The sequence below is a fragment of the Chiroxiphia lanceolata genome, chromosome 2 (assembly GCF_009829145.1).
Source record: "Chiroxiphia lanceolata isolate bChiLan1 chromosome 2, bChiLan1.pri, whole genome shotgun sequence".
Classification (NCBI taxonomy): Eukaryota; Metazoa; Chordata; class Aves; order Passeriformes; family Pipridae; genus Chiroxiphia; species Chiroxiphia lanceolata.
Window position 1 is genome coordinate 30,794,402 of NC_045638.1, and position 24,706 is coordinate 30,819,107.

The 24,706-nt window shown below is 41.7% G+C and overlaps 1 protein-coding gene across 1 annotated transcript; it reads left to right on the forward strand.

Annotated features, from left to right (window-relative positions):
- The first annotated feature begins 3,155 nt into the window (after positions 1–3,155).
- CREG2 (cellular repressor of E1A stimulated genes 2) lies at positions 3,156–22,595 on the forward strand. The gene is made up of 4 exons (XM_032680550.1): positions 3,156–3,563; positions 5,726–5,895; positions 17,384–17,497; positions 18,971–22,595. The coding sequence occupies exons 1-4, from the start codon at positions 3,165–3,167 to the stop codon at positions 19,116–19,118; spliced, it is 831 nt and encodes a 276-aa protein (XP_032536441.1). The 5' UTR covers positions 3,156–3,164; the 3' UTR covers positions 19,119–22,595.
- The last annotated feature ends 2,111 nt before the right edge of the window (positions 22,596–24,706 follow it).

Consider the following 24,706-nt stretch of genomic DNA (forward strand, 5'->3'; position numbering starts at 1 on the left):
CTCCTCCAGTGTGAACAGATCAAGTGGCCTCAGCTGTTCCTCATATGGTTTCCCCTCGAGGCCCTTCACCACCTTCGTTGCCCTCCTTTGGACACTCTCTAATAGCTTAATATCTTTCTTATATCATGATGCCCAAAACTGCCACAATATTCAAGGTGAGGCGGCATCAGCGTGGAGCAGAGCAGGGCAATCACCTCCTCGACGGGCTGGTGACGCTTTGCCTGATGCTCCCCTGGATACAGTTGGTCCTCCTCTCTGCCAGGGCACTGCTGACTCATGTCCAGCTTGCCATCAGCCAGGACCCCAAGCTCTCTTTCCACAGCACTGCTTTCCAGCCTCTCATTCCTTAGTCTGTCTTTACATCCGGGGTTGCCCCATCCCAGGTGCAGAATCTAACACTTCTCCTTGTTGAACTTCATATGGTTGGTGATTGCCCAGTCCTCTAATTAGTTGGGCCTCCCTGCAGAGACGGAGTCAACAGCTCCTCTGAGTTTTGTGTCATCTGCAAACTTGCTTAGCATCCCTACCAGTCCTGCATCCAAGTCGTTTCTGAAGATGTTGAAGAGCACAGGGCCTAAGATGGAGCCCTTTGGAACCCCACTAGTGACAGATAACCAGTCTGATGTCACCCCATTCACTATTACCCTCCATGCTCAACTCCTGAGCCAATTGCTTATCCATGGCATTATGTGTTTATCCAGCTGTGTGCTGGACATTTTGTTCAGAAGAATACTGTGAGAGACAATATTGAAAGCTTTTCTGAAATGCAAAAAAGGTTACATCAGCTGGCTTCCCTTGATCAACTAGGTGGGTTACCTTCTCGTAGAAGGAAATCAGGTTTGATAAGCAGGACTTTCCTCTCATAAAGCTGTGCTGGCTGTCAACAATGACAGTGCTGTCTTTCAGGTGTTTTTCAATACTTCACAGAATAATTTTCTCCATAATTTTACCAGGCACTGAAGTGAGACTGACAGGCTTGTCGTTTCCAGGGTCCTCCTTCTTGCCTGTCTTGAGAATCAGGACAACGTCCACCAGCTTCCAGTCAGCTGGGACCTCTCTATATTCTCAAGACTGCTCAAAAATCATCAAGAGAGGTTTTGTGATGACATCAGCCAGCTCTTTGAGGATTCTTGGGGGAATCCCATCAGATTTCTAGGGATCCAGCTGGAGCAACACGTCCTGTACAGTTTCAGGGTTGACTGGGAGTTCATCATTCTCTCAGTCGTGGTCCTTCAGCTCAGGGCACTGAGACCCTCTTGGTCATCTGTGTTGAAGACAGAAGCAATGAATGACTCTGTGCTCTGCGTCAATGCTGTTTTGTGTCTACCGTGCATAATTTAAAATTTATATTTATTGCATATAGAACTTAGCACTCATTCTTATGTCTTTAGAAATTCCTGCTTTGTTTCCCATTTCTGCAGGATACAAGAATCAATATCTCACATATAATTCTATTAACTGAAATAAGTTGTATATAATGTTATTGACTTGTTTATGTTAGAAACTAGTTTGTTTGGACTTGTTCTGTAAGCAAAGTACAAGTAAAGAAGTTTATAAAGAGAAACCCTGGCATAAATTTGTATGAAATAGTAAATATAGACTATGAAATTTGTATCTTGAATGCATCAGATTGTGTGAGGAAATTCCCTGAAACACCAGGGAAATGGGGGGGTTAAATATTTTTTAAGAGCATGCCTGCAGTGAGTTGTCTGGGCCTGGTTGCTATTTCAAGAAGCGACAACCGTTTCACTATTTTGAGAAAGGACATATCCTGAATCAGAGAAAAGCACTTGTCAGGAGCTTAGGAAGCTTTCACTTATTTTGGGTTTGGAAATCTACGTTTATTTTCTACTTGCATCTCTATCCCTCTGTCTCAGCTCAAGCAATGAAGTGGGAATCAATATTCAAAAGTGTGGTATTACAGCAGATGCAGACAGGCCCATGTGCTAAAGGGAAAGGTAATCGTGTATTCTGCAGATAAGATTAAGAGTTTGGTGCCAAAATTACATACTCAGAAAGTATCTTCACAGTCAGAAAAATTCATTTGGGCTTTAAGACCTGTTGTACCCATTTCCAATATCCTTCAGGTTTTTATGGTGAAGATAAAAAACCAGAATAGGGGGTCTAGGAAAAATATAAGCTAAAAATACTCAATATTTTCCAGTCAACTTATATTTATAAGAGTTTAGATTCTAGATTAGATATACAACATGTTCTTGTGGTACAATTAAGCAGAAGTTGTGTGAATAGACTGACATTGCAATATGTTCTTCGCAGCTATGGAAAGGTAAGATCTGTGAGATGTACCTGAGAACCTTCAGACGGGCAAAGGTTCCTGTGAGATTCATTGCTCCCTGTCTCCTATTGAACCTGTGCTCCTTAAGTAATTTGCACGAACACAATGAAAGTTTACAAGCATATGTTTCAAAGAATTACAAGTTTGCATTGTCATATTGAAGGGGTCTACTGCCAAGAACAGAAAAGGAGCTGGATGAAAAAGTGCCTTTACTAAATCGGGCCGCTAATATAAACACAAATATACATCCAAATCTTTGCCTAATTAAAACCTCACCTGGGAAACATACCATTTAATAGCAACTCCATGTACTTATGTATCAAAACACATCCTGCAAACACCAAACTAGTGTTGCCTGCCATCTCGGACTTGGGGTCTTGCTGTTACTTAACCCCAAATGAAGCTTTCCCTGCAACGGGAATATTCATATGAACACGCTGCCTCGTGGATTCTCTCTTTTCTAATAAACGGAGAGGTCGCACTGCCTCTGCCTGGACAGCTCCACCTGTCCATCCGGGTTTTGTGGTGCATGTAGAGAACTTATTTTCGTGAGATACCTACTGGGCTGCGCACCCGACCCAGGGGCTCCAAGTGTCACAGGCGCCCCACAAACGACAGGTAACCCAGCACGGAGCCCCCCGAGGGGCCCCCACAAGCCGCAGGCGGGTGTCCCACGTCCCGGGCAGGTGCGGTCAGCGGCTCCCGCACCGTACGGGGCTGGGGCGGGGGCAGGACGCCGAGGCGTGACGTGCCTCCGATCGACCGGGGGCTGCTGCGAACGTTCGGCACCGGGGAGGGGGCGGTGCGGGGCGGGCGTCGGCCGCGGGAGGGCGCGGCGGGAACGGCGCGGCCGGAGCTGCCGCAGAAGATGTCGGCGGGGCGGCGGTGGCCGTGGTGGCTGCTGCCGGCGCTGCTGTGGGGCGGCGCGGGGGGGTACGTGGTGGTCAGCTCGGTGTCGTGGCCGCTGCCCGAGGCGGGGGCGGCGGCGGACGAGCTGCACAGCTCCTCCACCGAGGAAGCGCTGCCCGCGCTGCTGGAGGAGGCGGGCGGCCTCTGGAAGCAGAGCTACCCGGCCTCAGCGTACCGGGAGGATGCGGCGCTGGGCTCCGGGCCGGCGGCGCGGCGGCCGGGGCCGGGGGCCGCCCCCTCCAGGATGTTCTCCTACCGGCGGGAGGGCGGCGGGGCGCCGGGACGCGCCGGGACCGCCCGCTTCCTCGCCCGCCACAACACCTGGGGCTTCGTGGCGACGCGGGCCGCCCGAGGAAAGGTACGGTGCCCACGGTGCCCGCGCCACGCGGTTCCTGCCGGACGAGCGCCAGCCCCCGCGGCCGCGCCGTCCCGCCGCCGGCAGCGCCCGCGTCGCGGAGGTAACAGCGGAAACTCTTTCTGGAAGAGAAATCGTGCTTGGAGCACGGCGAGGGAGGAGGCACGCTAAAAATCGCACCAGAGGGGCACCAAAACCCCAAAATCTCTAGGCCAGAAAGCAGAGCTGCAACGTTGGGTTTGGAGAGGGCCTGTTTCAAGAGGAGGAGGAGGAGGAAAAGGAGGAGGAGACCCCGCTGGGCTACCACAAAATCTGTCCACCCGTCAAGCTTGAAGGACGATTTCTCTGTCAGGAGCATTAAACAAAATAGATGGGCTACACCAGAGAGTCGGGGTCATTATTTTTTCCAGCTTTAAAATATTTCCCTTTTTAAAGTGAAAGGTTGAGATGAGACAGACACAGCATCCAGTACAACTCAGACAAAAGGGGGAAAAAAAAGACATTAAAAAAAAAAAGACATCCATAACTTTCTGTTGAAAGTATTCACAGATTAATTAATTTACAATTTAAAAAATAGACAAAATTAGAAGCACATGAATCTTCAGAAAGCTTGGCAGAGTTAGTGGCAGTTTATGTTATTCTGAAATACAAAGTAACAAGTTGAAAAAAGATACCATTAAACAAATCTATACATGGTCACAAGAGACCTGTAATTCTACATCAGCTTGTTGGAAATCCTATTAAATAGTATGATCTTAACTCTCCTGGTTTATGCTCTTGCCAGAAACCCTCAGTGGAATTACAGACATAATGTAGTCTGCAGTTAGCTGCCTCTAGTTAGAACACAGAAGTAATATAGAAAAATGTGATTCATAATAAAATTTAGAATTCATGGGGTGGTGATTGCTGCTCTGAATGCTAAGCTATGCTGCCTGTGATCACAATTCTTTTTGAGAATCCAGTGTAACCTTGCATGACAGACTGAGCATTTTAAGCAATGGGAACATGTCCTGCGATGTTACTGACAGCTATTTTTTTTTATTATAACTCTTAATAATAAACAAGTATCTTTAGCTTGTAAGTTATGTAGCATCATTAAAGCATTACTTCTAAGGAATACCAACAAATACCATTTTGAAGCACTATAAGCATTAAAATTTTAAAGACATATAAACATTCAAAATCAGAAAGCATGCAACCCAGGTAACATTATCCAGGGTTTTCTTATTAACTATTAATATTTAATTTGATTTTGCTGTAAAAGATTTACCACTTACATTGAATTAATATATTGACTGATAATTTTACTATTTAACATCTAATAGACCATGAGGAAAGAAGGATCTGAAAACATGAAAAAAACCCCAGTAGCTCATTAAGTATCTGTCACTGCTATTTATAATGGCATGAAAAGCAAAGTAGGAATATAAATCATTATGGAGAATATTAATGAGTGTCACTAGTGGGCAAAGACATTTTTGTATGTGTTATATCCTTTGTGTATACACAGGTCAGTGTATGGGAGAAAACATTCTGATAACTTGGCTCTTTGGTGTCCCTCCTCTGCCATGGGAGGAGGTTTTACTCTGGCTGGCTTGGTGGCTGAGACCTCTCCAGACCTGATGTTCCTGTCCCGGAAGTTGAGCTGATGTCCAGTTTGTCTTCAAACAATTCTCACTAAAATGCTTTTTTCTCTGTCTTGGCAAAGCGATGCAATGACGTTGCAAGTCAAAGCCAAAAGGACAGGCAAAATTCGTGTAAAAAGCAGGCTGAATCAAGGCTAAATTAGGCTCTGTATCCCTTTGGGTTTGAGGAAAGGTATCAGCGCTGGTTTAAAGTAAACATTTCTTGATGCTGATGGCATTGCTTTTAATGCACTTAAACATTTTTAATTTGGTAATGCCTTTAAGGTCGTGGAAGAGAAAATGTACTCTATAATGCCATGGACAGGGTTGGAAAGAAAAAATAGAAGAGAGATCTGTTTTCATAGAAGCATGATAGAACTAATTTAGAGGAGATAGATTAATTTAGAAGTGCTGTCTCATGACAACTGAGAGTGGGAGCAATGGGGCTGGCTGTCCTTTCTTCTAGAGCCCTTGAGGGAATGCCCCACATTGTAAACCTGTGTGCAAAGATGTAACCAGTTGCTTATTTGGATTTTGCAGATCCAAGGTATGCCCTATGGGAACTGTTTACTTCTCAGCGACGGTCCCATCAATAACAGCACTGGAATCCCTTTCTTTTATGTAACACCGAAGGATAACACTGTGACAGATCTCCTGAAGAATCCCATGGCTTCTCTGACCCTGCCAGAAACAGATGGAAATTTCTGCAGGTAATAATTTTATCTACCTACTACCACCTTTAGTGAGAACAGAGACCTCAGAACAAAATGCTGGGTCCCGACCTTCAATGTCCTGCTTTTATTTTTGGCTCTCACCATCAGCTACATGCTCCTTCCTAGGTTTGTTTTGCAGTAAATTACCTTGGTAAAGCAGAGTAGAGAAAAACAGAGGTGTCACTGAAGTATATTGTAGCATCAACAGCTAGAGTGGCTTTCAGCTTGCACACTAACACACCTAAATTTTAATCTCTTCTTGGAGATGCCTACATAAAATCTAGGTGTTCAAGATCCTATTCTAGTCTATAGTGATCCAGTCAATAAGATCCGTGGAGTTTCAAAGGCTATCTAATTCATGGTAAAGCAGGCACCGTTGCTCTGCTGAACAACTCTGGAGGCCCTGCTGATTGCCTTCATGGGGATCTAGCTCTCTGGGTTCTGCAAGGGGATCTCAGGCTCTCGGTTCAGAAGTTATACATCCAGGACTGTGACACTCAGTCTAATTTCCACCTCTTCAGAGGATATGATTGAATATCTTTAAAAATTTTTTTTATACCCTGTATTTCATAAACAGTCAGTAAATGATCCCACAAATAAAGAAAGCTGGGTCTTAGGTTTACCCATCTACATCCAGTCCCAGGTTCTTCTCTTCAGAGACAGCAATGAATTGACTTCTTCCCAATCATATCATACAATCTTAGAATCAGAGAATTATTTGTGTTGGAAGGGACCTTGAGTGCTAAGTCTAGCCCCTCTGCCATGGGAAGGGACACCTTCCACTAGATCAGGTTGCTCAAAACCCCATCCAGCCTGGCCTTGAACACGTCCAGGGATGGAGCATCCACAGCTTCTCTGTGCAACCTGTTCCAGTGTCTCACCACCCTCACAGTTAAGAATTTCTTTCTAACATCTAATCCAAACCTACCTTTTTTCTGTTTAAAGCCATTCCTCCTTGTCCTATCACTACACAACCTTGTGAAAAGCCCCTCTCCAGCTCTCTTGTCAGCCCCTTTAGGTACTGGAAGTCTGCTATAAGATTTCCCCGGAGCCTTCTCCAGGCTGAACAGCCCCAACTTTCTCAGCCTGTTTTCACAGGAGAGGTGCTCCAGCCCTATGATCATCTTCGTGGCCTCCTCTGGACTCGCTCCAACAGGTCCATGTCTTTCTGTATGTATAATGAATAACATCAGCTCACCAAAGCTTTACCTGTGTAAAATGTATGTATGTAAACTCAAAGATGATTCAATTTCCCCCTCCATTCTTATCTCCTTGAAAAAGACTTATCTCTACCATATGTTTTTTTACAGTCAAACGTGGCAAATTTGGCTGGGTCAACCTTGTGTGAAGTGTTATTTACAAAGGCCTCTTTATGTGACGAGGTACGTGACACTGAAATTGTGTCAGACAGGACTCTGTTACCAAAACAGATCTTAACTGATGTTCCAAAGAGAGATAGAGAACTGGCTCCTTCAGAAAGAAATGGCACTAACAGTTTTTACCCCAACTTAAGGTCCTCTTTGGGGAAGAAGAGATTTTATCTTAAGAACAGGTTTCCCCATCTGGGGATTGCCTTGTGTATCACCCCACTTCTCAAGCCTGCTAGCTGAGAACAGCACTGGGAAAAGCAGTGAATGGCAAATATAAAACATTACCTGTAACACTTGTCTGTATTTGTCTCCAGAATATGCTGTTTTCTGAAGAGTTATATAGTGGAAAAATGAAATATTTCTTAGTCCTAAGAGTACAGGTAATTTCAGGCTGATATCCTATACCCAAGGAATAGAAATTATGGCTTCCTCTGACGCTGTCCCATCACCACATTTCTTAAGGCAATTCAGCTTTGAATGCTTGAGGAGGTCAACAGACTGGTTAACTTAACACTGGAATGGTTCTGCTTGTTCCTTAAATATCTTCCTTAATGATTTCATTAAATATTTTGGGTTTATCATTTAAAAAATAAATATATCTCTTCTTTCATTACATGCTAATGGCACTTGTCCTACTTTCTAAGCTTTCCCATTCAGTCAAATAGTGAGCTGAATATCTAGACCAAGGGCTTAAAAACGGTATTTGAAGTCCTATGTCCTACTACCCAGTGCCCTATTTTCAGAGGCTCAAGACTCATAGCAGCTTCCATCGATTATAAGTGGTGGTGCTGAGCACTTCTGAAAACTACACACCCATTTAGGCACTTAAGTGTGGCCTTTAATCCCTGCCTTTAAACAGCCACAGTTGAAAGTCTTTGTCTTTTTTGGTTTAGCAACATCACTGCCCAATTTACCAGTTTGGGAAGTCCAGTTCACCAACAAAAGAGAAAGCTGCATGATTTATAGAAATATGAAATCCATATACATCACAAACCTTTGAGAATATTTATTCAATGTCTTTGTGTTAAGTGACTATTAACTTTCAAACCACTGCCCTTTTGTTCAGTATGCCAGATATTTGCTGCTGTTTGTTTTGCAGCCAGGGCAACGTGGATTCTGTCACCTGGCTCTCTAGTCCCTCTGCAGCCTGAGCCTGTGCCCTCTGGTGAGAAGAGCTTTCTGGGCACCATCAAAAAGCTAAATCTGGATTTCCAAAAAAGCTTGGGCCAAACTAATTACCAGTCACCATATCCTGACTCTCCCTCCCTACCACCGGTGACGTGCCACCCTGGCCCCCATCGGTTCTGGGCTGTGCCTCACCCTGAGCTGAAACATGAATCTGAAGAACATTAACCTGACAGTGAGATTAAGGTTTTCTGCCGATCCCTCTTCCTTTCCTCCTGTGGCCACTGCTGCTCCTGGCCATGCAATCCTACCCCCTCCTTCCAGCTGACCATATGGTGGGCCTATTTTAGCTCAGTAACCCAGCAGAAACCTCTTCTTTTTTTTTTTTTTTCTGGATGAGATTTCTACTGGCTTAGTAACTTGAATCAGCTCCCCAAGAGCCAGAGGAGAGCAAAGGAGAGGAGAAAGGAAAAAAGAAGGTGGAGGAAAATAGATATCCTCATTTTAACATGTAACCATACTCTAAATATTGAGCTGACTATTGAATTGAGTGCACAGATTCAGAGTTTGATCAGAGCTCCTTGCATTATTTATTTTGTTCTTACAAAAACAAAACCAGTTTGTTTTTCATAATTTCTGGACTTCTCATCTGGAACAGATATTGTTTGGCATTAGTGCAAAGAACAAGCAATATGGCCAATGAAAAGTTGGGACATTTGTGATGTGCAGTTTATGTTTTTGATGATACAAAAATGTGAGCAAGCCTTGAGGCTGTCTCACAGTCAGGAAGCATGTGGTCACTGGGATTTTAACTTTCTTCCCTTCCTTCCACCTATAAATAGGGTCAGAAATTAATTTATATTTTAAACTATCAATCTGTGAGTGATTGTTACATTTAAAAGCAGCAACATCTAAAATTCCAGCCCTGCACACCATCCTACTGTTACCCCACAGAAAAGGCTTCTGCCAGCAGCACAACAGTGAAGGAAACAACAAGTGTATCTGGGCCCTGCCGCCAGTGCTTGGGGTGACCTGTCCCCAGCTTCAAGGTGCGCTTGACCTGCTGAGATAGCCAGGCTGCAAACAGGCCCACAGCATCCTTAGTCCAGAGCTTTATGTGATGGCTCAAGTTTTGTATAGCAAAAGTCGTCTTTACCCACACTATATTAGACGCAAGACCTTTTACTCTGAGATCTCTGGTCAGTATTAAAATTGTATCTGTGAGGTTTTCTTTGCAAAGGAAAGTGTCATTCTTGTCAGATGTTCTCTTCGTCAAGTGCATTATTTATTGTTTTGGTTTCAAAATAATTATGTAAAATATCTGAATGAATCATGTTCTACGTGAGAGAGTTCATGTCCTTGTATGCCAGCAATGCATTTATAGCTTGTTTTCATGTGGAACTTTATTAGAATTCCATTATTAACCCACTATGAGTTGCAAGAATGAAAATAAGTGTGAAAGCTAATCAGTGCCTGTAGTCAATGCTCCTGGGAGTATTTGGCACTCTCCTGAAAAATGCTTCTGACCTACTGAACGCAAAAGAAATCTCTGGCCTTTAGAAAGAAAACATAGCTGACATTTCGATAGTCTTCTTCTATCTAATGAATTTCAAGTGACTTGTGCACACCAATTTGATATTAAATTTATTTAGTAGCAAATTTCATTTGTTTTGTTTTAGAACAGACTCAAGTTCCAAACCGTGACAATAAATATTTTCATTTTCAAGGTTGTGAGGAGTACAGACTGGCCTTTTTGGTGCTCCAGCCTTAATATTTAATCAGCTGGAGAGAAAATTTGAAAACCCTAAACTAAGAGAAATAACATTTAATAATGAAAGAAAGACAGCTGTGGTGCATCTGACTAGCACTAATTGCAAGACATTTTAGTGTTGCAGCTACAGTCTGGATTCCTCATCTCTGACCTAGAGATTGCCATTTCCCAGAGGGATATGGGCTGCCCCTCTCTGAGAAGACTCTCTGATGGCCAGGATAGAGACAGCATTTGTTAGCAAGTACACAGCATCCTATCTGAAGGCTGATAAATGGATAATAGAGGCAAAAGAAATTAAATGGTTCAGGGATATAAATAGACTAAGCTGGTATGTCTATGCCACAGACAAGCTGAAAAGATTGAGTCCCATTCTTGCAGTTTTCAGTGGGAGCAAGACCAAGCCCAGCATTAAAGAATAGAGCAGCTGTTGTTCTAAACACATTTCCCAACACACAGGCTGCTCCGAGGATCCCTCTTTCCAAGTAGGCTCCTGGGTCTGCCTCATTACAGCTGCAGTCTGGAAAACAGGCAATTAATTTTATACGTGTGTCACTTCCTTGACATCAGGTTCAGCACATTCATAGAGACTCATGGCAGCTTCCTTAGAGAAGGAGCCATTACATAGCTGCTGTGAACTGGCACAAGAGAAAAGCAGTGAGCTTTGGGGTCAGTCCACCACTGGTTTTCTTTTGCTATTAATTTGGAGGATGGTATTTCAAATTCGGATTCCCGTCCTTATTTATGACCTCTATCAGGGGTGACTCCATGAGGGCCATTTTACCCACCATGCTCATCTGGTGCTTGAGGGTAGCAGATCAGCACAATCAGGCAAATGTGTTCAGTGTATAAAAGCTGGCTCCTAAACTCTGTAAGGTTTCCTAAACTCTGCTTTGAAAATGCTGACAGGAGGTGCTGAGTAACCCCAGTGCTTCTGGATACCAGCAGGTCATGAGGAGAGAAGAGGAATTTTGTGGGATAAGGTCCTGGCTGCATGGTGGATCAGCAGCATATGCAAACATCTGACTTCATTCCCTGGGCAATCCTGAGACAATAAGCCTGCCATGGGTGGCAGGCACAGCCTCTGAGATGCGAGATGACCAGCTAACATATAACTACCCCTGGGTTTGTGGGAGTCTGTGTTTGTTAATGCATGGATTAATACAACGAATTTGGTACTGCACCTTCTCACAAAGAGAAATGATGCATGCAGAAGACAAAGGCTGAATTCAGATATCCATCAATTTTTGAGATCCACCTCCTGATTCAGTGGCACTGACACATTTCTAGTACTGGTATTTATATTGGCTGTTTTTAGTCATATACAAATAATTATGTCAGTAGCTGTTCCTGAAAAATCTGTATTTAAAAAAATCCTGAAGATATCAAATTAGAAAGTCAAACATGAAACCTACTATCATCATGACTCAATGCACACAACACAGCTCTAAATTACTATTTTTTTCCTGTATTCTTAAATAACCAATTTCCTAAAATCCCTTTCTAGTGAAGTAGTATGTGTTCTTCTGACTCTGTTTGCAAAAATAGTTGATGCTGTGATTCTTTTTTTTTTCTCCGTGAATTGTCTATGGTTAAACTATATAAAAGTTTCCTGTCTGAAACATGGAGTTCAGCTGAAGAAATGAGCTGTTATTGTCAATGAGGACAGGCAAACAGACTGGCTTCACGTAACACATTGTAATTAAAACATGCTGGGAAGGACTATCTTCTAGATAGTGTGAAATTATTTAAAACATGAAAACAGATATACCATGAATACAGGCTCACTTAGATGCAGAATAGCCACTGTATCAATACTCTTCAGCTCCCAAGCCTGACTTCAGATTCAGACCAGAAGACATCTTCCAAAAGCAAAGACGTCTAAGTGCTAGCTCCCAAACATGGCTGATAAAGAAATTCCTGTCAAAATCAGAGCAGGGCAGAACTGCCCAGCCATATCCAGTGGAAGGCCAGCAACAGCTTTTCAGATTATGAAATTGCTTTCAGCGGAGATTTTGTTTGACGTTCATGCCACGCAGATTAGCAGCACCAATACATGATTTCTGTTTCGGAGACACTGGCAGTTAGTGAGTGGTGAGCAAATTAATTGTATGAGAAGGATAACTTGCTTTTCAAAATTAATCACATCTATTAATCAAAATTATATGCACTTTACAGTAACTCTCTAAGAACATAGCATTCCCTTCCTTCCTTTCTGTAGATTTTAGAGGACAAAAATCCTATGATGCAATGTATATACTAGAAAAGAACTCTGCTTTTTTACCTTGTGCCCAGTTTGGGGCTATGTAAGAGGAGCCTTGTGCAGGGTGTGACAGGATGCCTACCTTGCATCTGTGGGAGGGGACAGGGATGAGCTGTGTCAGCATCCCATCCCCACCTCCTAATGACATGGTTTTGCACCACTGCTGTCACTATAGGAGAGGTTAGGATGTGTGGAGGCAGTCATTGCCCTTATGCCACACGTGAGCTGGATGCTTTAAAGTAGAAAAAAAATGTAGGAAAACTGGGCCTTTCTTCTTGGCCCTCTGTCTCTTCTTTTCTGCAGTAGGAGAAAGCTCTTTCCAAACTTCCTCTTCCATTCTGCTCAAGAAGTAGAAGGATAAGAGCAGTGCTTTCTCACAGGGCAAGGAGAACTGTGTTCAAGGGATATGGGAAGGATTTGTATACTGTGACTGGGAAAATGGAAGGTCTTGTTTCTTCAGGAGGGTGGAGGAGAATGACATCAGCTGCTCTGTGGGAAAAGAAGGCTGGAGAAGAAGAAAAAGAGAGATATTCCTCTCCATAGACCCCTGCTTCTGCCCCCCGACCCCAGAACATTACTGAACATTTCTCATACCAGTTCCTTCTTGGGGACACCTGGCATTCCTTCCCAAGTGCCTCCCAAACTCTTATTTTTGTTTTGCTGCTGATCTGTGGCAGATTTGTGTCACCTCACTAACGGATTGCAGAGACTGAGAAGCAGAAATCAGGAGACAGAAAAGAGTCGGTCAAAGCAGAGATCTCAACTGTGAAAGGGAGTCCTAACCAAGACCCAACATCATCACATTATGTGCCAATATAACCACAGCAGCCTGAACTATGGGTTCATCACATTTGGATTTGGATAGTTGTTGTATAAGAACCCTCTAATTAAACAAGAGATGGCTAGTGTAATAAACAATTTAATGAGTAGGTGGCACTCTTTACTCTGAACCACTCTTGAACTGTGACCCAAAAAGCATGGAAGCGTTACGTAGTAATATAAGTGGGACATGTTCATTGGCAGTGCACTTCACAGCATTGCATTTCTGTTGGGAAACAAATTGCACTTGTATACAGACCTCTCAGTAAAACTGGCACCTTTGTAACTAAATGTGGCTCATGTTGTCATCTCACATGCTTGGAAAAGAACTGGCTGGACTGGGTCAAACTCTGCGTACCTACTTTTCTCACTATAAGCAGAGAAACAGGAACAATGAATTCCTCTCTCTTCACAAATCAGATGAATAATTAAGATGCTTCCTCTTAATGCACTGTCTTCTTATAAAATGCATAAACTGAATCTTCTTCCCTTTTAATCTAGTTTTCCTAGTTTTCTGCAACAAAGTATATGTATTTTAAATAAGCATGGAAAAATGTGTTCCTCTGCTGCTTGGTCTCCTTCCAGTTACCTTCTTTCTCTTCCCCTCAGTTCATATTTTATCCTCTCCAGGGAGACAGAGGACCTGATTCTGGTAAAGACAGGGCCTGAGAAACCACCTTGGGTTTCCTCAACAGAGCAACAGTATCACCACCTCTGCCTCTGGCTCTGCCTCCCCCTCAACTCCAGCCAGCAGCACATAAATGTTATTTAAAACCGCTCCTCCGCATCTACTTGTTCTTGTGCCAGCAAAGATAAAAGAAACCCAAGGACTGAGAGATGAATATGTGCTTATATAGAAGGCAACAAGTGACTAGTGAATTCATGAATAGACCTCTACAGATATAAGGGAGGAATATTTTATGAAATATACGTATTTATCCCTGGTATCCTTTTATTATCTTTAGTAAAAATATGAGATATGTTCCTTATTTATTACTAGGAAGCAAATCCTGCATTTACGTTGGTTGTGCTGGTAACAGCACTGGAAACTCAAGACCTGCTTACAACATTTAGAAGTAGTAACTGTAAGTTTAGTGATTTTGGGTGGTTTAAGAAGTATGAAAGTAATCACACATCATTAGGGAAATACTATGCCAAAAAAAGATGCAGAAACAGATTTACTTCAGAATATGAAGGGTTCCTTTGAAAAAGAAAATACTAATGCTAATGTAAGGTTAGAATACAAGGTTCCTATTCTGAAACAGAAAACCTATGATAAGAGGCAGCCCTGAATGCAAAGCCAACAAAGTAGTAACATGTGCTGAACTCAAATGTATCATTGTCCTGTTCAGCTCTTCCAAAACTTCACCTAACGTAATCTCAACAAAGAACTTGTTTGCCTCATTTCCCAGAAAAACAAACTGACCTTCCAGAATATTATTGCAATGTGCAAAATTCAGTTTGAATATAGTATTGTGTGTGTCAGTCAGTGTAGCGCCCTGCCTCACAATAATGTACAGAAAACTGTAAACAGAAGAAAAAGCCAGAGGTAAAAAAAAACATAAATAAAACCATTCCAGGTATGGATGCATAGTGTGCGGGTTTCATTGTCAGCCAAAAGCGTGGAGAGCAGCTTCTTATGTAAACTGGGAAGTAGTCACATCTGCCACTAGTCCTATCAGGCAAAACTTTCTCAGCATAGGCAGGCAGGGTTCATTGCTTAACCACAGCAATGTCAGGTCTATTGCCTACTCAAAATCAATGAGCACGCTTTCAGAATAAACATGTACTTGCACAAAACCACCACATAATTGTAATCTGAGAAGGTCAGACCAAAACCTCTCGCTGCTCCTGATCACATCCAAAATGTATCACCTTGATCCAGCCTGTGAAATGCAGACATTCTTTAATAGCAATCCTTTTGAATTCCTCTCTGAAAGTAATAACTGCATCTTACCCAGGAGCTATGCAAAGAAACACACTTGCAAATATTCCTGCTTTTCCTTGCTCTTCAGTTGTTTTATGATACTATTAGGCTGTAGAGGAAAATGTATCATATTTTTGGACACACAGTTATTTTAAAGCAATCTTTTGAACTGAATTTTTGCTAGTGAGAAGTTCCTTCCTTCATCAATATATGTGTTAAAAATATGTTGAATATATAAACATATGTGGAGGGTTTTGATACAGTATTAAGATTAAGAACAAAAGATAACAATAGATCAGGAGATCGCCTCAAATGGACTTTTAGACTCCATTATCCAGGGCCAGTAGTTCCAAGAGTGTGAATCTCCACTGCCCTGGCTGCTGGACACACAGACCCTCAGCTGACACCCTGTGTATGTGGGACTTGGCTCCTCTTTCTTTAGCTGTATATACTGTATTCCTATATTTATTCATGTTTTGGTGGGTGAGTCTCATTGGACCACGTGTGCTGAACAGCCACACAACACCCAAAGCCTACACAAAAAAAATGCAAGGAGCTAGAGGTGTCCCTAGGGCATGGAGCTGTGTTCCCTAGGGACAGGGTGCTCTCAGGCCACTGAAAGCCAGATGTGAAATGACATCTTCAGCAGTCAGTGTGAGTTAGTGCTGAGGATCTACGGTGTGCCAAGGTGATCACATAGACAAATTTGTGTTCCAGATACACACTGATAGAAATAAACCCAGTGCCAGGGTAGGGAATGCAGATTTTCAGACACTCAGAACACCACTTGTGTATTATTTCATAATAGTTTAAAAAAATTTTACTAGAGAAAATTAGACCATTATACATTGATGTGAACAGAAAGTTTAAGCTTGATCTTTGGCCACTGCCCTTCCTCCTGCACAGTAAATCTGAGAGAGGAAAAAGAGTACAGGTGGAGTTTGTCTGGAGCTTGTTAAGCTGAACATCCCCTTCAGACAACTGAACAGGATGCTGAAAAACTTCCCAGAGATCATGTGACAGCAAATGGCCTTTTGGAGGTCAGGCTACAGGTGGTGCCAAGTGCTCACTGGGCATAGCCAAGTATCAACCAGCCTCCTATACTTCCTTATGTATCTCTGTTCATGGCCCTCTCTAGAAGAGTAAGTACTTTATCCAGTGAGCTACATAGTGTTTACTAACCATCTGTGGAGAATCTGCAGGTGTTAAATTAGCTGCAGGAGGATGTCCATATGTTTCCTGCATGCACTAAACACATATTGAGAATTATAACCAAAAATGAAGCCATTGCAGATTGCACACAGTTAAGGCTAAAGGGCTCAAGCCAAGATCTTTAAGTAAAACTGCACACAGATGAGATGCAATTTACTGTGATTTGCTGCTTCTGACTAAACACAGAGAAGAAGAAACACAGCCTTCATTTCCTAATGCAGCTTTTTGGGCTTACATGGGGAGATGGTTCCCTGAGATGCTGAGCGGTCTCAAACTACTGGCAACAGGACTTGGGGCTGCTCAGCACTCACCAGAATCAAGCCTTTGCAGTCATTGCATACAACATGTTTTTGCAATTGGTCAATTTACTTATGATTTATATGCTTGTATTGTATATATCAGAGTCAGCAATTGCCCTGCAGCTACTAATGGGAGTTATTTATTATTACTGTTTACGAAGAGCCAAAAAGCAACAGGTACCTTCTCTGTCTTGATCTGAAGGCAATTGGAGAATTTGTTTTAACAGATCTTGTCTATTTGGTGTAAAGCAGTTGAAAAATGGATAAAAAAAATGAAAAAAGATTGAGTTTCTAGGATAAGCACAAGGAAAAGACCTTACATTTTACATGCAAATACATGTATTCATACTTTTTTTTGTAGGCATAGGCACAGAGTAACCATCTCACAGTTCTCAGAATCCTGAATACAGATCTGTACATCTGCCTGGGAAAACTGCCATTTTCATACTTTTTACAAGCCAACATATATTAATCCAGGTTTTATGATCATAAATTAAGATTAAGCAGATATCTACACAGATCTATGTGTCAGGCAACTATTCCTTCAAGATCTCCTCCCTCCACCAGATGGTATAGCTGGGTGTAGAAAAGACTTGCAAGGCTTGACAAAGCTTTCTATATGTGAGCAGGAGTTCACATTTCTCCAAAACCCTTAAGAAAGAAATCAAGCTATTACTCATAAGCATTTTTCTCTGTGCACAGAAAAAATGTAATTGATCCAGAGGATCCGAGGTGCACCAGGCTGACTCTCATGGGACAGATGGTCATGGTGCCTCCGGAGGAAGTGGAATTTGCCAAGCAAGCAGTGTTTTCCAGGTCTGTATCTAACAGGCACACAGTAGAGTGCAACCCACAGGTTTGAGACAAATATACAAATGTGGTACAGAAAATCTGAGAAGTAACAAGCCTGATCTTTACTTTGGGGCCATGAAGCATGTTGGCTCCTGTGTGGTTTGGAATGACAGACTTCCTTTTAACTCTTGAGGAAACGAAATATGGAAATGCAATTAGTTAGTGTTGAACTCTCATAAGGCATGTAGTTTATAATCTGGGGATTATGAAAATATTTCACCTGGTTGCAAGGAGACATTCCATAAATCCAGGGTGTATTTGTTATCTTTAATAATTCTACCCCACTTTAGGACAGGTAGTGCTCTTCAGCTACAGCCTCCTACTCAGGGACAGAGCAGAGCTCTGCTGCCTTTGGGCTTACAAATATTTTCAGGGTGGAGCTTATGGGTTTTATTGCCTGGGTTTTATTCTGACATACCAGCTGCTGCAAAGCCACAGTACTTACCGAACAGTCTCCTTTGAAAGATGCAAGCACAACCCAGAGGTGTACACACACATAGAGGGTGTGCCCCCATGCCCTCCACTGGGTCTTCAGAATTACAGGCATGAAAAGCCTGAACCTTAGCTAGGGCATGCACCTCCCACACAGGCTGCCAGAGATGGTCCTCCAGGCACACCTTGCCTGGTCAATCAAACACTGCTGGGAAACTGAGATGAGCTGGGATCCAAAAGAGCCCAGAGGCAATACTCTCTCTGACCTATGGGAAGGGGTTAGGGTGGGACTCTGTCAGTGGGTGCCATCAGTAGCGAAACTGAGGCCGCGGACAGGTGGGGCCATCTTGGCACAGGAGCATTTTTTTACAGACTTTGTAGAAATTAGATTTCTATGCGTGCCACAGTCCAGCAGCACCTTCACAGAGAATGCTCCATTGTCGGGGTGCAAAAGCCAGAACAACATGGTGAGGGCTGCTGGGCATACCCTATCTGGTGCCAGCAGCATCTGGAACCACTTCCCAGTGCCACAGTCATAGGTGCTCCAAGGGACTGCAGGAGCTGTAGGAGCTGACAGCTCAGAGTCTGTGCTCTACCTGCTACCCAGTTTTATTAGCTCTCCCGCCACACCACAACTGCTACCAAAGGTGTAGTATTTTCAGAACACCGTTTCCTTTGAACAGGTACAAGCACAAGCCTGACACACATTCAGTCTCCTCTAACTATTTTTCACCTAGTTAGAGACCAACAACATCTGCCTTTAGAGATGGGGTTCTGCAATGGGGAAGGTGGTGTTTGCTGGCTGCCCGTGTTGCAGTTCTCCCCAGACTGGGGTGTGGAAGATCATAAACCTTACAGCAAGGGAGGGCCAAAAAGGTGAATAGTGGTGGTTCTCGGATCTCAGGTTTCACTCTGGCTGAACACACTAGACTGAAGAAAAAAGGAGACTATGCATATGCTTTGGCACATCTTTTAATATTTTTTTCCTTTTCTTTGTCTTTCCAGGCACCCAGTGGTAAGAAAGTGGCCTCGTAGCTATGAGTGGTTCTTCATGAAAATGAACATTGAGCATATCTGGCTTCAAAGCTGGTATGGAGAAGGTTCTGCCATTGCAGTAGAAGAGTATTTAAAAGCGGTTCCAAGTAAAGGGTGATTGAATGTGCTTTGAGATAGAAATCTCCTGAATTTCCTTTCCAAACACTTTTAAAATTTCATGCAGGATGGTTACTTTACAGTGATATTTCTTTTCTTTTCCCAAAAGGCTTCAAAATAGCCCTGTCTGACATAGAGCAGAGTGAAAATAAATCAACACAGACTTTCAAATTATAAAGGAGTGGCGGATACTAGCCCTACCCTGCAATGTACAAACTTGTCATTTCAAGCAGGCAACGCGTCATCTTAAATGCTGTTTAAAAATGCTTCATATCTGTTTGTTTTGACTTCTATTGCTGTGCACCCACAGGGAAACTACAGTATGTGCTAAATATAATATTCTGAAAAAGCAAATTGCCTACTCAGAACCATCTATGCATTGTGGAGATATTACTGCTGTTTGGTCTCCTTTGATTTGTACATACTCTAAGAGAAACTGAATAGCTGAAACTGAATAGCTGGAAATTTAGGTATTTAAGTTCTTAAAAAATGTTATGCTAAAGCTGTCCTCTTTTGCTAACTTGTATTTTCTACATGTGCTTTTCCCTACTTAGATAATTTGATATTTCACTTGGAAATTGAGTGGAACTTCTCCATTTTAGTAGAAAAAATGCAAACAGTTCAAAGAACATAGCTCCAGCATAACTTGTTCCTCACTGACAAAAAGCTGGTTAAACACATTAAGGGCCAAATCAAATCAGCCCTACAAGCATTATCTCAATACAAGTATAAACATTGTCATAAGAAGAATTTAAGTAAATGTTCCCAGCTAGCCTATTCCTGTTGAGGCAGGAAAAGTATTTTTAATAGCCTGTAGTCCCGATTTCTTTTGCCTCCCTTCTCCAGCTACTGCTTTATTTTTAACTCATTTGTGCAACTGATTTTCTGTAAACCCTCACTAACTCACTGAGGGGTGGAGCAGTCCCTTAACTCTGTTTCTTTACCAAGATTTAAAGGGCTTGTTCACGCATTTTTTTTTTAAAGAATTTATTTTTTAAAAGAGATATTAGGTATTTCAGGCCACAAAAAAATCATTTTCTTAGTGTGGAAGGTGCAAACTTTGTTGCAAACACATTATTAATAGGCATCTCATGTGATAATACCAGAAGAGTTAAAAGGTATTTTAATCACCTTCAGCCCTTTCTCTAGATGTCCTCCTGGAAAATTTACTCTGCAGTTCCTAAGGATATCACAGAAAGTTCCCATGGCTAACCAGCCAAGTCACTACACAGTTTGAAAATGATACAGCTGTTCTCCCTGTTACATATAAGAAAGAAATACATTGAGATGAGGTATCTGCGCTTGTGGGGAAGGTCTTCCAGCATCCCTGGGAGTGCACCTGAGCTCTAGACATCAGTCCACACCACATCTGGGCTGGGGAGGAACTTGGGTGCCTGGGCGAGTGGCCCGAGCTTGTACAGATTAATCCCTGGGCAGAGCTCAGAGGCAGCTGTGTGAGCCATGATCAGCTGGAAGCCAATTAAGTGTAGCTGAGCTTATTTTGGTTCAGGCATAGAGAGAGGGAGTTGTTCTGACAACAGTGCTGGGCACTAAGCTGGTTTAACTACCAGGGGCCACTTAGCCCTTGGGTAAGTTCAGGACTCCACACGTCACTATCATTCCTGATATTCCATAAGAATCAAATGCAAAGGAGAGGGGAAAACATTGTTTAGATACTCACTAAGCTTTTTTTTTCCCCTTGTCTTATTGCCAGAGTCTGTGTTGGCAGTGCAGATCTTTTGCAGAGGTAATTACACAAAAGGAGGAAGCATCCTGCCTCAATCTATTTCCTTCTTTTTTTTTTTTCTTGGCAGATAAGTAGCATTTTCCCATTTGAGTTTGCCCCTGAATCTTGCACTGTGTAGTACAGAAGCAAAATGGCCCATCCTATACAGAAGTGTAGAATATCATCAAGTGAAATCCTCCTTGATTCATATCATTTTGCCATGAAGATCTTTGTCCACTATGGATTTGATAACTTTACCCATTAGGATTAATGGGACTTCTAAATCTGAGTTCAACAGGAAGAGTACTAAACCTTGTAAGGGAATTTCTGCAGGTGTAACATTTCCGTGAAACTATAATTACATGTTTCATTATCCCAGTTCACTACTATTTCCAGAGCCCGAAATGCCTCTTCTGTGCCCCATCCCTAAACACATACACACAAATTCAGAGTAAAAAGTTAATGTTTAAACAAGTTGAAGAAGAGAGGAAGAATTTCAGAAATGCTGCTGTTACTATACTCTCAATTTTACTTACGTCCCCTGGCAACAGTAACATAGTCTTGTGTCGTATTCATTAACTTATTAACTTGCCTTGAAGCAGTAAGGCATTGTGTCAGTGATGTCCAGTAGAGCTTTAATGGTTTAAGAAGTTACTGTGTACTGAAAAAGGTTTTGAATTTACAACACCCTACCTGCTTAGGCTGTCTCCCTGGATATATAGATTAATTGGAGTAACTTCTGTATTGTAAAGTGACACATTCATCAAGAAGTTTTTCTATATGGACCAGCCATGAGGCTCTTGAGAGAACCTCAAAACATGAAATGGTGATGGCATGTAAAGTGACAAAAGGAGCTTTGTGAAGAAATGCTGTCTTAAATCACCTGTTCTCATTTCATGCTTCCTTCACCCAAGGAATAGCTACCATAGCGGTCCTTGAAAGTGTGTAGAAATTTATCAAAAATATGACTTGCAGATTTTGAATGGAATTTTCCAGACCAAAAAAAGGGGAGGTGATAGTAGTTTGCTTAATTGGGATTTACATTATTATTTATATGCGAGTACCAGTTTTTCTTTAAACTGACAAATATCTCAAGTGATATTGGTCATCACATGGTGTTATTTGTGAAAGCTTTTAACCCAAAGAGTGTTATTTGAAATATAATAAAATCATAGTTCCTTAAGACTGTGGAGTCTGATCTTGCTTCAGATCAAGCAAAAAATAAAAATACCATTTATTTGTTGTGCTTTAATTATTACATCAAACAAGCATTTCATAAAAGGTATTGATAAGCTCTTATGAATTCATTAAGCATTTCAACTAGCTGATGTGTAATTTCTAAGTGTTCTCTTTTTTAGTTATTTCTGTAGCTTCCTCAAAAAACCTTGTTGTGCAACGTTTAAAACTCTAACTGTGGTTTTGCAATATTTAAGAGATGTATTTAGTCATTTCTGTATACTTGCTGAAAAAAGGAAAACAAAGTTGAAAAGTTGGGTTCTCACTTTTTACTAATTTGTGCAAAAGTAATGCATGTACAGCATTTAAGTACAGCTAGTTTGAACTGCTGTTCTTATTTAACCAAAGAATGCTCCGTTTCTGATGAAATTTTCATCACTTCAGTGGATGAAATGCAACCTGTCTCATTTCTGGATGTGTATTGTCATTTGCAATGTATTTTGATTTCTAAAAATATTGAAAGTTGTTAACAAAATGCCCATGGAGAAAAAACACAAATAAAACAAATTTAAAAGTGGAAACTGTATTAGAATATTTTTCAGTACATCATTAGCCAGAGTAACTGACCTTCTGCTAACAACCGTTATAATTTCTATCTGACCTGAACATCTACTTTTTTCCCCCAAGTTTTCCTGAACCAAGCTAATTTCTCTCAAAATATTTATGGGAACTGAGACTCAGATCTGCCTCTTCTCTAGTGAAAAAAGCCTAGCCAAGCACCTCTTATCATTCCTTCATCATCTCTTTACCGTGAGCTCTCACTGTGACAGTTAAATGTAACTTTTGAAGTTTGCTCTTCTTTTCTGCATGTAGGGACTGAGCACTCATCTCTCGGGTGTGCATTAATGGTGTTTTGGAAGTTTCCTCAGTGCTATTTCTTCCCTTGCCAGCCTTGCTCTTTCAAGTTCTTGTTACAGCTTGCTCTCTGCCGTCCAGTTTCCTCTGCCTATATTTTCTCAAAGTCAAGGATGACAATTTACCTTTTCATCTTGTTTTTCTCCACCATCTCCTTCCAACAAAATTCAACCTCTCATACTAAAATTCCCATTTAATATCCGATAAAGGTTATAGAACAGAATAAAATAGAATAGCAGCATATGTTAGAATAGAGTAACAGCCTGTGTTACCTATTCACACCTTAAGACTTTCTTTTGCTCCTGGTTGGACTATATTCACTGTGAGAACCATGACAACAGTTCCCTAACCTGTACAAATCACAGTCAACATCAAATTCCTATTTCCAGTAACTCATATTTTTAAAAGATCATTTCCTGCAGCTGTTGTTTTCCTTTTTAATTACTCTTTTCACTTTTGTCTCATTTCCAGAGTGAAGTCTGTTCTGATTATACCAAGTGTCTTTCACTTACTTACAAAAAAAAATCTAATTTGAACATTTTTGGAATCACTGAATTACTGTTACTTTTTTTTTTAATCTTTTTTTTTTGCCAAATTGAATTTGTGCTTCTGAATTGCCTGTTACTTGTAATACTTCAGTGCAGCTCACCTTTTACTTGCCTCTTCTCTGCTACCACCTCCACACACCCTCTCACTTCTAACATTCTGTTATATGCTCCTCAGTTTCCTTATCCTCTTTTCCCTATTTTTTTCATTAACTCTAGTTTTACTATGTTCTTCCTTCAACTTCCAACTTCTCCACAGCTCCTTCCACATTACTCTGTCTGCTCAGTCTTGTCTGTTGTCTTGATTTTGCCACTTTAAACTTTTTTTCACAATGCTGAGTGCCTTTGGAGAGAGTCCTAACATTGCCAAGTGTTATTTTGGTAGAACGCTAAAGAGTTGCTTTAAGGAATACATTGAGTTTGAAGGTGTTTGTTAGTTTGTTTGTTTAAACACTTGCTCTGGAACAGAAATGGGAACATATTGGTCTTGATGTTGACGCAGAATAGGGCAGTTCACTGAGCTCATGGCTTTTGCTGACAATATCTTCTGCACAAACTATTCCAGGCTCTACTGGACCCTATCTGCGTCAGCAGCCCCAACATATAATCATGATTAGGAAGGACATCGACAAAGTTTGACAATGTTGTTTGACAGCATATGTAACAGTATAGAATCACACAATTGTTGACTTCTGAAGGAAAACGCGTATATGAGACTATTTAAAAAAGGTTCATGAAAGCAAGCAATTTATTTCAGAAGCTGGAAAAAGGTACAGATGTCTTCTGTGAAAGAATAGGTAAGACTTTAAATGTATTTATTTAAGAAGAGATATATGTCGAATACTTCTAATGGAAAATGAATCCATAGAATGGTCATGTTTTTTCAGTACCTTCATTTCTTATTTAAATACATTTTCCTCCAGACATAGTACTAACTCTTTCACCATTTTCATCCTTCTGAAGTGAGCTCCCCTCAGCATAACAGCACAAGTACCATTTATATCTGAGTGTGCATATCTCCGACCCCTTTCCCCTGCATGGCTGTGCACCGCTCTGCTCCTGACTTCTGACCACTCCTTCTTCCTGTCTGTCCTTGCTTCTGGCGCTTCAGCCTCCTTCCACTCCTCAGGAGGTCATACTTCACCCTCGAATGAGGGCGAGGTGTGCCCTGGAGTCTTCGGTAGTGACTCATTTAACTTCACACATATGTCACTGCTCAGGCTGATA